Source organism: Panicum virgatum, chromosome 1K, assembly GCF_016808335.1.
Source record: "Panicum virgatum strain AP13 chromosome 1K, P.virgatum_v5, whole genome shotgun sequence".
In the NCBI taxonomy this organism is placed as follows: Eukaryota; Viridiplantae; Streptophyta; class Magnoliopsida; order Poales; family Poaceae; genus Panicum; species Panicum virgatum.
Genome location: NC_053136.1, coordinates 45373685 through 45387200, shown reverse-complemented (window position 1 = coordinate 45387200; position 13516 = coordinate 45373685). Strand labels below are relative to the sequence as shown.

At 43.7% G+C, this 13516-nt stretch overlaps 2 protein-coding genes and 1 pseudogene across 2 annotated transcripts; 2 read left to right on the top strand and 1 right to left on the bottom strand.

Moving 5' to 3' along the window:
- The first annotated feature begins 244 nt into the window (after positions 1-244).
- LOC120712028 lies at positions 245-5915 on the top strand (annotated as a pseudogene).
- Positions 5916-6855: 940 nt separating this feature from the next.
- LOC120657440 (transmembrane protein 208-like) lies at positions 6856-8032 on the top strand. Its single transcript, XM_039935747.1, has 2 exons — positions 6856-6915; positions 7733-8032. The coding sequence occupies exons 1-2, from the start codon at positions 6856-6858 to the stop codon at positions 7928-7930; spliced, it is 258 nt and encodes an 85-aa protein (XP_039791681.1). The 3' UTR covers positions 7931-8032.
- Positions 8033-10880: 2848 nt separating this feature from the next.
- LOC120657431 (transmembrane protein 208-like) lies at positions 10881-12061 on the bottom strand. Its single transcript, XM_039935739.1, has 2 exons — positions 11916-12061; positions 10881-11099 (listed from the first exon to the last, which is right to left on the bottom strand). Exons 1-2 carry the CDS (start codon positions 11997-11999, stop codon positions 10896-10898), a joined length of 288 nt encoding a protein of 95 aa, XP_039791673.1. The 5' UTR covers positions 12000-12061; the 3' UTR covers positions 10881-10895.
- Positions 12062-13516: the final 1455 nt, after the last annotated feature.

Below are 13516 nucleotides of genomic sequence, written 5' to 3'. Positions count from 1 at the left end.
GGCCACCCGAAGGTGAGCTCCCTGGCCTGGACGATCTCAGGAGCGACCGTCGCCCTTCGGGTATGCTCGCCTTCCTCTCGTAGGAGCCCTGCAAACGAGTTAGGAAGCATTTCCGAGGGTCCAATCCCCAACACCCTCAATCGCGCGGGACAGATCCGTTGAATCACCCAGTCCACCGTAGATCATTGCCGTCTAATTTGTTGTTCGGACAGCTCGTGCAGTGGTATATTTTTTGTGAGACCTAGAGAATTTGGACTACATGACAGTATTTGAGGTATTGTTCATTCTGCTAGATATTTTTATATCTTGCCGAAAGACTGGCCGGAAGGGAGTAACACTCTGCATATAACCGAATCTGGGATGCCAGGGTGCTGTGGTGATTTAGCTTAATTTTGTTTAGTTCTGTGGAATAACTCATCTGTGCCTGTAGTCGCCTTTAGGTGTTGGAAGGTCAGTAAAGAGCTATGACATGTTCGTTTCTTCCTCATATACCCAACGACTAAAATCCAGTGAATAGTGATACATTTGTAATGCTGTATTATAACCCATAAATGACACAAGATAATGAATTGATGAGCTTTCACGCTGAGAGTTCATGTTCAGTTGTTAGGGGGAAAACCCTTCCATGCTCAGTACCCTGTAATTCGGTTGACTTCAAATTTCTCTTGTGGTATGTCATTTTTTTTACAAGATTTGGTATTGATTCCTTATGTGATTTAAGATTGTTATTCACAAAAATGCTTACAATGCTTTGTGGATGTTTCCCTCTGTTGCTTTTGTCTTGACCTCGAAGTGTATCACCAGCTAACTATATGTTCTAGCTATTTTTGGTTTGAGGACTAGTCTCTTATATGTTTTGTTGTTATACAGGCTATTTACATAGTGGTGAGGATGGCTATAATGCATTCATCCTTCACCTGGAAGCATTGGATTGGACTTATGTTAACATCTACTGCATATTTTCTTCCATACAAGAAACTTGCCATTATGGTCAAGCCAGTTTAGTCAGATAAAGGAGAACTACTGGACGGTGGCTTCGACTTGAGCACTGGTGGGATTTGCGAGTAAGTGACTAAATGAGACAGTGTAAATGTTAGCTCAGCCACTTGATTGATAACAGGTGTGTTTGTTGCATACGGAAATGCATATGAATCTCTCTCTCAGTGACGCATACATACAGAGGATTATAAAGTACCTGTCTCCCGGCTCTCAGCATTTCAAAGCTGAACAATTCACATATTAGTCTTTAGAGCTTAGCTACATTAGTAACAAAAAAAACATGGGCCACAGAAATGAAATAATGAGAAAATGAGTTGAGAAGTCTGACAATTTATTTTTTTGTGTAGTGGTATGCTTTTATAGAGAGGTAGTGGTACGTTTTGGTTATCTTCAAACCAATAACAATTCTTTTACATTTTGTTCTGCAGGTATCTGTATGATGTGATCTATATCACTGTCTTCGTGCAGCTGATGTCCATTATTTCTGAGAAATTTTGGTGGACATATTTAGTGGTAAGACAACATACACCATATGATTTCTTAACAACTGTGCGTCCGTCCAATCTCTTCAGGGCCATGGGTGAAAAGTACCCTTTTGGGCCTCAATTTCACAGAGCATCTTTATTCTGTGAAGAGTTTGCTAGTCGTTTTAGCTGAACAGAGCTGTCTGATTAGGAACATTGGTCATATGTATGATCTGATACGCTTAGCTTGTATTTCAGTCACCGTTTGTCTTAAAATTACAAAGTAAAGTAGTACAAAAAGTTCAGTGAATAACCAAAGCAGATGAAATCACTAATTGCTACTCATTTCAAGTAGTTAGATTCATATATCGATCATTTCTGTATTTTTTTTTGTCATAATAGATTTTCTTTCCTTTAGGTGATGAGCCCAAGGTTCATCAAGTTAATTTAGATATGGATTGGCAGGATAGATGAGAGGAGACGTCCTCCTGCTGTCCGTAGGAGAAACCCTAGACAAAATACTCTAAACCAATCTCCTCCCCTACATGGCCACACCAGCCCTATTAGAAAGGCACGCAAGCCCTTGACTCAGGTCCCACCAGCACAGGTGCACGCAGGCACCTAACATATTCTGACTACACTTGCGGAATACTAACTCACATACATGGATATATAATATACCGGCCAGATTGCTAATGACGTGATATCCTTGCACCACTTCAAAGCTAATATAGATATAGCGCCCATAATTAAGTTGGATCTGCACCTGTGATCTCGACATACAGGGAGCCAATATTGACAAATTTTCCTGTCTTCATCTTCTCTACTTTCGTGAGAAAATTAGAACCTATAAAAATTCCTTTAGTTAGCTGGCATCCGATAGAACATAGTCCTTCTTGTTTCTTGCAATGTATTTCATCGGAACAAAGTGTTCCAAACTGAATATCAGGATACTTCAAAATATTGCCAGCTCTAATATTTGAATCATCAAAAATAATTTTGGCATCCATATCTGAATTAACTTGATGAACCTTGGGCTCATCATTCTCCCTCCCTTGAAACAAAGCCATCCTCGGCTTTGAGGTATGCTCACAAGGCTCTATACTTTGATTAGGAAACACCTAAACCCTTTTTGCAGTAATCACATTTTCCATCCTCTTCGTGTCTGCATGCGCCAAAAATTTAGAGACAGATGGGTTATTTCTTGCAACCTTCACTGCAACTTCAGACTCCTTACAATAGATGTTAGTGGCTGTTGGAGAAAAAATGGTCACGCCATCTTCTGTTGTATTCTTAGCCATTTCAGAATTACCACAGGAAATTATTAATTTTCTAACATCAGCCTGCAAATCCGCCGAACTAGTTTCAGGAACAACAGATGTTAACATTGGAACATCTTGAGTGGGACTAGATGTAGTGTTCGGAACGCCTGTAAAACTAGCAATAACACTTGCAGTGACTGTTGGAGCAGAAACACCAACATTATTCTTTCCCTCTGAAAATAGAGCCGTCTTCAGCTTTGGAGAAAATTCAGTAGCCTTTATCTTTACTTTCGAAGTAGCAAAAACCTCAGCATTAACAGCAGTATCTAACATCGGTCTGAGAATATGATGAACTCCCTTGTGCACAAACGAATAATTATTGGAACGGCAAGCATGAGTAGCATCAAGATCAAACTGCCATGGTCTACCCAACAATAAATGACACGCACTCATCGGTGCCACATTGCAGTCTACAGAGTCAACATAATTCCCCACTGAAAATTTTACTCTCACTCTGTGAGTAATTTTCAGCGTGCCACTTTGATTCATCCATTGCATGTAATGAGGCGTAGGAAGCCTCCATGTAGATAAGGACAAGGCATATACTAAATCTGAGCTAATAGCATTAGTGAAGCTACCACCATCAATAATTAATTTGCATACCTTGTCTTGGATTTTGCACTCTGACTGAAAAATATTGGAACGCTGCCCCTTCACCATAACAACAGTACCATCACTATGCACATCGCGTGCCATCATAGATAAGCCATCTGGAGCATCAACAATTTGTACTTCAGATGCAAAAGCACAAGAAGAGTCACTAACATGCAGCCCTGATGCTAAAGAAAGATCCACACTCTCATCAATAGAGATTTGCTCAGGCACTTCAGCCTTCAGAAACAATGGAGAATCTTCGTTGTGTATTTCTTTAGAGCTATCAATTGGCTGCTGCTCAAGTGTAGAAGAAATATCAGAAATACTATCATTCACTGAACTCCCACTGCTTGATAATACATTCTTCTGTGGCTCAAGAGGAGGGGCAAAGCGTCGTCGTAAGACCTCCTTCATCCCATACCAAGAAGTGCAATAGTCATCACCATGTTCCATCAGCATTCTTCGGAACCATAATGACACAGAAATAGAGAAGCTTCGTTTTGCCAAATTAGCCAGCTGGTTTAATGGCAATTCACCAATAATATAACAATTTATTATAGCATCCTCCCACTCATAGTATTCTGATGGTGAAGTTGTTGCATACAACATCGGCACAAACTCAAGGTATATGTCAAAATTGTAAGCCATAACCACAAATCAGTACCAAAAATTTCAGAAGTACCGTGAACAACCTAGCAAACTGATACCACCTGATGAGGACACGCTTATGATGCCCAAATATTTTCCCAATCTTTCACCGTACAAAAGTATCAAGATTTAATTTAATCTGAACTTGATCTCAAGCAAACAGCCGCAGAGACAAAACCAAACTGATATGCTGATTCCCAGTCAGAGCACGTCAAATATGTGAGCTAACACATTTATTCGGCCAACCACGTATAGCAGCAATCTACTTCCTGTAGCAACTCTATCTCGGTAGCAGCAGCAAACAGAATTAGCGTGAGTAGTTGAATCCTCAAATAATAGTGACCGACCGATAAATCAAAAAGGCTGCAGCTACACCTAGCTCTTTCTCTCCGCAGCAGGTAGAAAACAAATCCAATTGACCCCCCAATAGGAATACAGCCCAAGGTAACAACAAGATTGCACCGACGGATCAATTAATATTCTCCGATTAACAAAAGCGTACAGTACAAAGATTTGATAGGATTGGCTTACAAGATTGCAATCCCGATAGGTCTTCCACCCGTAGCTACGATGAATCACGATCAGAAGATGGGGAACTCCAAAAATTCCAAGCGACGCACCCGAGCCGTTGCAACTCGATCACGTGCTGCACACAAATCCCAAAGGGATTGGCAGGATAGATGAGAGGAGACGTCCTCCCACTGTCCGTAGGAGAAACCCTAGACAAAATACTCTAAACCAATCTCCTCCCCTACATGGCCACACCAGCCCTATTAGAAAGGCAAGCCCTTAGACTCAGGTCCCACCAGCACAGGTGCACGCAGGCACCTAACATATTCTGACTACACTTGCGGAATACTAACTCACATACATGGATATATAATATACCGGCCAGATTGCTAATGACGTGATATCCTTGCACCACTTCAAAGCTAATATAGATATAGCGCCCATAATTAAGTTGGATCTGCACCTGTTATCTCGACATGCAGGGAGCCAATATTGACATATTTTCCTGTCTTCATCTGCTCTACTTCCGGGAGAAAATTAGAACCTATAAAAATTCCTTTAGTTAGCTGGCATCCGATAGAACATAGTGCTTCTTGTTTCTTGCAATGTATTTCATCGGAACAAAGTGTTCCAAACTGAATATCAGGATACTTCAAAATATTGCCAGCTCCAATATTTGAATCGTCAAAAATAATTTTGGCATCCATATCTGAATTAACTTGATGAACCTTGGGCTCATCATTAGGCTTCAATCGTCTTGCAAACATTACTAAGTTCAAGTTGCGGATGCAAGTTTTGAATGTTAGACACACTCATGACTCTAGAGTTGCAGATGCTTCCATTGTTCCGTTTCTGAAGGGAGCTCGCCAATGATGGCCAACTTCCTATTGTTTTGCTTAATATTTGTATACCCATCCATTTGCAGATTCCAGCTTTTGCTGGATACAAGATTTCCGGTCTGTTGAGAGGAGCATTTTCCAGCGGTGGTTTAGAGGTATAAATAGATTGATCATCAATTTCAACACATTATTTTAATTATGAGATATATGACAGGGCAGGTATGAATACCTCCTGTTTTCAGGGTGAGGTTGAAGATGAGAAGACCCGAAAGAGAAGGGAGAAAATGGAGAAGAAGGCATCTAGGGGAAAGATGATCAAAACTAGGACTCGTTGATATACCAGCTAGGGCGCCCGTTGCTGGAAGGTTAGATGGTTTATCATAGCTGCCCAACCAAAATCCAAGCTGTTCGGCGAGTATTATCATGATGAGGATGTTCAACAACCGGTTGCTCCAAACAGCTATAGCATTATGTAGCACAAATGTTAGCTAATCTCCGACTTGTTCAATCAATAAGAATTTTCTGTCTGACTTCTGACCCTTTTTGGCCCATATTTCATACATCAACATTGGGGCATGGCATTAAAAAAAATCGCACAAAGCACGATAATATGCTGCATCGAGGTAACCATTGTTGTCATTTAATGATGTGAATCTGCCGTTATGGTTGCCTGAAAGAAGTGGGAACTATGTTTTTAGACCAAACTAACAGTCACGACCAAATGTTAATTTACAAAATCTTTTTTTTTGCTGAAAAAAATGGTTTCGTTTGTATAATTTATAGGCGGTGCGTGTCCGCGATGAAGAAGCTGACTAACCAGGCACTGTTGTACGCCGTGAAAAATGCCTTGTGCAGAAATCCGGCTGCCATTGCCACCATCGCGGCGACGTTGAAAAACAACTATAAATCCATAGCACTCTGATGTAGCACACTATATACTTATTATTATATTCAATTTAGTGGATCACTACTTGGATGGACTATATTTGATGAGGACATCAACACCAACAATACATCCACACCACCACCTACACCAGCAGCCGCGACATCTCCACCACTGTAGCTCTTCTTTTTACCTTTCTACCCCTACTCTTTCCGAAAAAAAGTGTACGTGCTGATTTGCTCATCAATTGCAATCCTTTGTTCATATAATCAGCGCGCTAGACCGTTGTGGAATCGCACGGATGTGGAGCAGGTGGCCTTAAATGCTACCGCACCGGCACTAGTGGATCAATGGGCTTGAGCCCATTTTAACACAAAGAAAATCAGGTGGGAAGAAGAGGAAACGGCCAGGCCCAGCCCAATAATGAGTCCAACTAGAAAAGAGTTCGCGAAGCGTAGCTGATGGACTCGGCTTCTTGCCAAGCAAAAACGCGAGGATCCCATAAAAAAAACACGAGGATCCCAAGTTCCCAGCACAAACCGAAGAGGGAGGAGAACCTCGAGCAGCACAGCCACGGCGAAGCAGGGGCAAAGAAGATGAAGGATGAGAACAGGAAGCGGTTGGATTTGCTCCTGCGCATCATCCTCATATCCAACGTGAGCACCCACCTTCAACCACCCCTCCCTTCCCCTCCCCTCAATCGCGCGGGACAGATCCGTTGAATCACCTAGTCCACCGTAGATCATTGCCGTCTAATTTGTTGTTCGGATAGCTCGTGCAATGGTATATTTTTTGTGAGACCTAGAGAATTTGGACTACCTGACAGTATTTGAGGTATTGTCATGCTCATTCTGCTAGATATTTTTATATATTGCCGGAAGACCGGCCGGAAGGGAGTAACACTCTGCCTAGAACTGAATCTGGGATGCCAGGGTGCTGTGGCGAGGATAAAATTGCCTGCGGGAGGATTAGATTCTGTGGAGATCTAGCTTAATTTTGTTTAGTTCTGTGGAATAACTCATCTGTGCCTGTTAGTCGCCTTTAGGTGTTGGAAGGTCAGTAAAGAGTTATGACATGTTCGTTTCTTCCTCATATACCCAACGACTAAAATCCAGTGAATAGTGTTGCATTTGTAATGCTGTATTATAACCCACAAATAACACAAGATAATGAATTGATGAGCTTTCACGCTGAGAGTTCACGTCAGTTGTTAGGGGGAAAACCCTTCCATGCCCAGTACCCTGCTATTCGGTTGAGTTCTCATTTCTCTTGTGGTACATCATTTTTTTACAAGATTTGGTATTGATTCCTTATGTGATTTAAGATTGTTATTCACAAAAATGCTTGCAATGCTTTGTGGATGTTTCCCTCTGTTGCTTTTGTCTTGACCACGAAGTGTGTCACCAGCTAACTATATGTTCTAGCTATTTTGGGTTTGAGGACTAGTCTCTTATATGCTTTGTTGTTATACAGGCTATTTACATAGTGGTGAGGATGGCTATAATGCATTCATCCTTCACCTGGAAGCATTGGATTGGACTTATGTTAACATCTGCTGCATATTTTCTTCCTTACAAGCAACTTGCCAGTATGGTCAAGCCAGTTTACTCTGATAATGGAGAACTACTGGACAGTGGCTTCGACTTGAGCACTGGTGGAATTTGCGAGTAAGTGACTACATGAGACAGTGTAAATGTTAGCTCACCCACTTGATTGATAACAGGTGTGTTTGTTGCATACGGGAATGCATATGAATCTCTCTCTCAGTGACGCATATGTCAGTGTTTTAACCGTCGGCTTACCTAGAGATGCCCCAGGTAGGAGATTGTTTGGGACAGATCGCCGAATCTGGAACTTGAAGGTAAACGCAAGGAACACAAGACATAGATTTAGACAGGTTCGGGCCGCCAGAATAGCGTAATACCCTACGTCCTGTGTGATGGTGTGATATATTGCGCCCGGCGCTGGTGTGTTGGGCTCTGCTGAGCCTCTTCAGCCTATGACGATCTAGGTACCCCGCCCTCTTTTATATAGTATAGGGGGCGGGATACTAGTCGGTTTACAAGTAGGAGTCCTAGGAGGATTACTAAGTAGAGTCCTAGTAGGAGTACAGTTAAGTCCTAGTAGGAGTCTAATTCCTTCCTCTTTCACTCGGAACTATGCGATGTGCACAGTCCCGTGGGCTTGGGTCTGACAAGCCCCCGAGCTCTTCGTAGTTGAGTACTACAGGCATCAAGTACTTCTAAACGCGTCTTTGAGTACTTCGATTCCTTCTTGAATCCTCCAATGTTCCTTCGAGTGCTTCGAATAGTGTTTCATGTACTTCCTTGGCTGTATCGAGGTTATGAGGTGCTCAAGCCCCGAATCGTCTTCTTTTGTATGGTGCGCATGAACTCGCGCTCCATATGGAGTAGCCCCCGAGCCTTATGTTGAATCGCAGAATCAGGCTGAGGGTCAAATCAGTCTTCAATCTTCTGGTCCTTATCTTTCAAGAATTTGAAAAATAAGCCGTCGATGGCACGTATCCCGCAGCCCTCGAGCCTTGAATCCAAATTCCAAGATTTAGAATTAAGGATCAAACGTCGTGGCTCACAGCGTAGTATTTTTCTTGCCTCCCGTCTTCACATGAAGCAGCATCGAGTAGTTTTGGAGAGTCCAGCCCCCGAGCTTGGGAGCTAGGCAAGCCGTAGAGACCACATCGAGTAATTTTTTGTGCCCAGCCCCCGAGCCTGAGAGCTGGATATGCTTCTGGAAATACGCCGGGTTGTCTGTGCCGATGAAGAGATAGCTAGGCGAGGCAGCTCTCGGGAGCATACCTCACCCAGCAGCATGCTTCAGGTCCAATCTCCTGTATGAGAAACATAGAATATGTTGTAAAATGATATACATGATATCGAGTTGGGTGCGAATCCCAGCATTACAAAATGCTTGTAAAAAACTTTTTCGTGTCTTGCTCTTGCTAGGCCATATAATTTCCCCGAGCAGTTAGCCTATTACGTTTAAGCACCTAGTCTTCTGATTGCCATAGCCCATAGCGCAGGGATGTAGCCGCGTGCACGCGTAGAAGCATAGGCGCACAGAAGAGTCGAGGTTTCACGGATTAAGGCATGGGCTCCTCGAGTACTTTAGCAACCTTTGAGAGGAGACAACAAAAAAAGAAGTCGGCAAGGTGACAAATGCGCAGTGCGCATAAAGCAGTTGATGAGACTGCGGGTTGCGGACAAAAAAAGTCGGCAAGAGTGCAGGTCGCGGACAAAAAAAAGTCGGTGAGAGTGCGGGTCGCGGACAAAAAAGTCGGCGAGAGTGCGGGTTGCGCACAAAGTAGTCGATCATGGTGTAGCCCCCGAGCGTGACTCCGGTCAAGAGGCGTACCCCAAAAAAGCAGTCAATCTTGTAAAAAACAAGTCGAAAAAGATATAAGTGACTTAGCTTGATTGAAGCCGACCAGTCGGAGTTAGTTCCGACTGGTTATTGATGGTGTGAAGCACGCTCTCGACTAGTTTTCTAATCGAGACGAGTAGTCGAACTAGTCGATGACGCGTCGGTGAGTAGTCGAAGTAGTCGCTCAAGCATCGGCAAGTACTCGAATAGTAGCTGACGCAAGCTGGAGTCGGTCCGAGCTGATAGTCGAGTAGTGGCAGACGCAAGCTGGAGTCGGTCCGAGTTAATGAAGTAGTCGATGATGCTTGCTTTTCAGTAATCCGCTTCTTATATGCTTCTGATTAGCTTGTCTTGCATGTCGCGTAGTATTGCATGGCTTGTGTGCAGCACGTGCACGTGCTTGGATAAATACATGCATGTCTCGCATGCATGGACTCCGTCTTAAATTCCGCCTCGGACTATGCCTTGATTTAATTCTTGTTTGTCTCGGACTCTCGGTCTTGCCACTTTGGACAGTTCGACGGCGGACATGTTTGTCCGCTCCGGACTCACATTCGACGAGGATAGGTGCGTCTGCGTTTCCATCTTGATGCGGCAACCGAACAAAGGACCAAACCACTGCCTCGATTGGTTGACGTAGATGCCTTCAACTCGCCGAGTAGATTGATTTTGTTGGTAATGTCCTTCAAGCTCACCCAATGATCGCCACGATCGCCCCACGGTGGGCGCCAGCTGTTGGTATTTTACCGTCGGGGTTCTCCGAGGGGTACCCCAAGGAGAGTGGTTATAAATAGGGACTTGCCGAGATCAGAACACGATGATGCAAGGAACACAAGGATTTAGACAGGTTCGGACCGTCGGAGCGTAATACCCTACGTCCTATGTGGTGGTTTGTATTCGCTCAGGTATTGTTCGATGTTTTTGGAGGGGTCCCTGCTCGCTCTTATATAATCTGAGAGAGCAGGATTACATGAAAAGTTCTAGCCAAGTACGTTTAGAGTCCTACTCCGAGCCGGTCGGATAGTTTCCTTGTACGTAGGCTAGCTCTACTACTATACGAGTAGTTACAGTTAGAAGTAGGAAATACCCATACAGTACACCCTACTCTAAAATATTCCGTACCCGTGAGCAGTCCTGCTACCCCGGGTCTGACATATGCATCACTGAGAGAGATATTCATATGCATTCCCGTATGCAACAAACACACCTGTTATCAATCAAGTGGCTGAGCTAACATTTACACTGTCTCATGTAGTCACTCGCAGATCCCACCAGTGCTCAAGTCGAAGTCGAAGCCACCTTCCAGTAGTTCTCCATTATCAGAGTAAACTGGCTTGGCCATACTGGCAAGTTGCTTGTATGGAAGAAAATATGCAGCAGATGTTAACATAAGTCCAATCCAATGCTTCCAGGTGAAGGATGAATGCATTATAGCCATCCTCACCACTATGTAAATAGCCTGTATAACAACAAAGCATATAAGAGACTAGTCCTCAAATCCAAAATAGCTAGAACATATAGTTAGCTGGTGACACACCTCGAGGTCAAGACAAAAGCAACAGAGAAAAACATCCACAAAGCATTGCAAGCATTTTTGTGAATAACAATCTTAAATCACATAAGGAATCAATACCAAATCTTGTAAAAAAAATGACATACCACAAGAGAAATGAGAAGTCAACCGAATTACAGGGTACTGGGCATGGAAGGGTTTTCCCCCGAACAACTGACATGAACTCTCAGCGTGAAAGCTCATCAATTTATTATCTTGTGTCATTTGTGGGTTATAATACAGCATTACAAATGTATCACTATTCACAGGATTTTAGTCGTTAGGTATATGAGGAAGAAGCGAACATGTCATAGCTCTTTACTGACCTTCCAACACCTAAAGGCGACTACAGGCACAGATGAGTTATTCCACAGAACTAAACAAAATTAAGCTAGATCTCCACAGAATTTAATCCTCCCGCAGGCAATTTTATCCTCGCCACAGCACCCTGGCATCCCAGATTCGGTTCTAGGCAGAGTGTTACTCCCTTCCGGCCGGTCTTCCGGCAAGATATAAAAATATCTAGCAGAATGAGCACGACAATACCTCAAATACTGTCAGGTAGTCCAAATTCTCTAGGTCTCACGAAAAATATACCACTGCACGAGTTGTGCGAGCAACAAATTAGATGGCTACGATCTACGGTGGACTAGGTGATTCAACGGATCTGTCCCGCGCGATTGAGGGAGGGGAATGGAGGGGTGGTTGAAGGTGGGTGCTCACGTTGGATATGAGGATGATGCACAGGAGCAAATCCAACCGCTTCCTGTTCTCGTCCTTCATCTTCTTCGCCCCCTGCTTCGCCATGGCTGCGCTACTCGAGGTTCTCCTCCCCCTTCAGTTTGTGCTGGGAACTTGGGATCCTCGTGTTTTTTATGGGATCCTCGTGTTTTTGCTTGGCAAGAAGCCGAGTCCATCAGCTACGCCTCGCGAACTCTTTTCTAGTTGGACTCATTATTGGGCTGGGCCGGGCCGCTTCCTCTTCTTCCTACCTGATTTGCTTTGGGTTAAAATGGGTTCAGGCCCATTGATCCACTAGTGCCGGTGCGGTAGCATTTAAGGCCACCTGCTCTGCATCCGTGCGATTCCACAACGGTCTAGCGCGCTGATTGTATGAACAAAGGATTGCAATTGATGAGCAAATCAGCACATTGTTGTCGGTCAAAACCCACCGGCGAGTAGCGACTGGCAACACGAAGAGCCGGGAGGCTGCCGGGGCGCTGGCTGGCACCGGTCCCTCGGTCAACGGCCCAGATCCTAGCACACGCCGACGCTTCCGGAGATGCAGGGCGTGCCACCTGACCTATACCCGATCAGGAAGGTGCGAACGTGCTTTCGACGATTTGCCTACATGCACAAACACGTGTAAACATGAGTCCGAGCCGTGGTTGGCTCCCCGGGACGACTCTTGCATCGGCTTTAAAGAGCCGATCGAGTCCCGGTGTTAGATCAGATCTGCATATCTGGATATTAACAGATAAAGCAAATAACTGTAAAAAACTGCTGTTAATTTATGGCGATAACACATGCCCCCAAGTTTCAAAGTATGAATGCTTTGAAACTTTGTACAGTCGACGCCTCAATCTGCATGATGGACTCAGCGCCTCGGCTCTTCTGATGCTGCTCTTCTGATAGCCGATGCTTTACTGATAGCCGACGCAAAGAGACGAATCGACTTTACTCCTCCTGCTAAATAACTTAGATCTTTTGAACAGAAAATAACTTCACTCCTCAAATGATTCTCTCAAATCGCTCAATGTGTATGATTCCTCACCAAAGCATTATATTGCCTCCTTTTTCTCTATCTCTAGTATGGCCTTTTGTGGAGTTCAAGGTAGGGAAAGATGAGGTAGCATACTTGGACTGCATGTTTTGCAAAGTCAAAGACCGGATCCAATAGAGAAAATAATTCATACAATCAGATCAAGATGTGCATGTGTGTGAAATTTTTGTGGCTGGAACTCGCATTCCCCTTTTGCACAACTATCCCTCTTATCTTTTTCCTGAGATATGGGCTATCTTTCATTTTTCTTTCTTCTTTTTTTCTTCTCATGCTTTTTGGGGCACAGACTTTATATTTTTTCTCTTTTTTTTTTACATAGCCCAAATCTTTCTACATGACGAATATAAAGAGTTCTGTCAAAAAGGGAACGTAGCATTTTTATGGATGGAAGGCATATTCTTGCGTAACTTCGAGTGTAGAAGTCAGCACATGATTAGTTGAGTACATGGAGTGTACGTGATCTTGATCTTAAAAAATATGAAGCGAATCTCACAAGGGTCACAAAGAATTTGACAATGCTCAATGCAAACACAAGCAGCAT

Bases quoted from the DNA above. Each gene is read 5' to 3' on its own strand.
- LOC120657440 (XM_039935747.1), top strand. From the start codon at position 6,856: ATGAAGGATGAGAACAGGAAGCGGTTGGATTTGCTCCTGCGCATCATC. The intron at 6,916-7,732 runs GTGAGCACCCAC...GTTGTTATACAG, and splicing joins GCATCATCCTCATATCCAAC to GCTATTTACATAGTGGTGAG.
- LOC120657431 (XM_039935739.1), bottom strand. From the start codon at position 11,999: ATGGCGAAGCAGGGGGCGAAGAAGATGAAGGACGAGAACAGGAAGCGG. The intron at 11,100-11,915 runs GTGAGCACCCAC...GTTGTTATACAG, and splicing joins GCATCATCCTCATATCCAAC to GCTATTTACATAGTGGTGAG.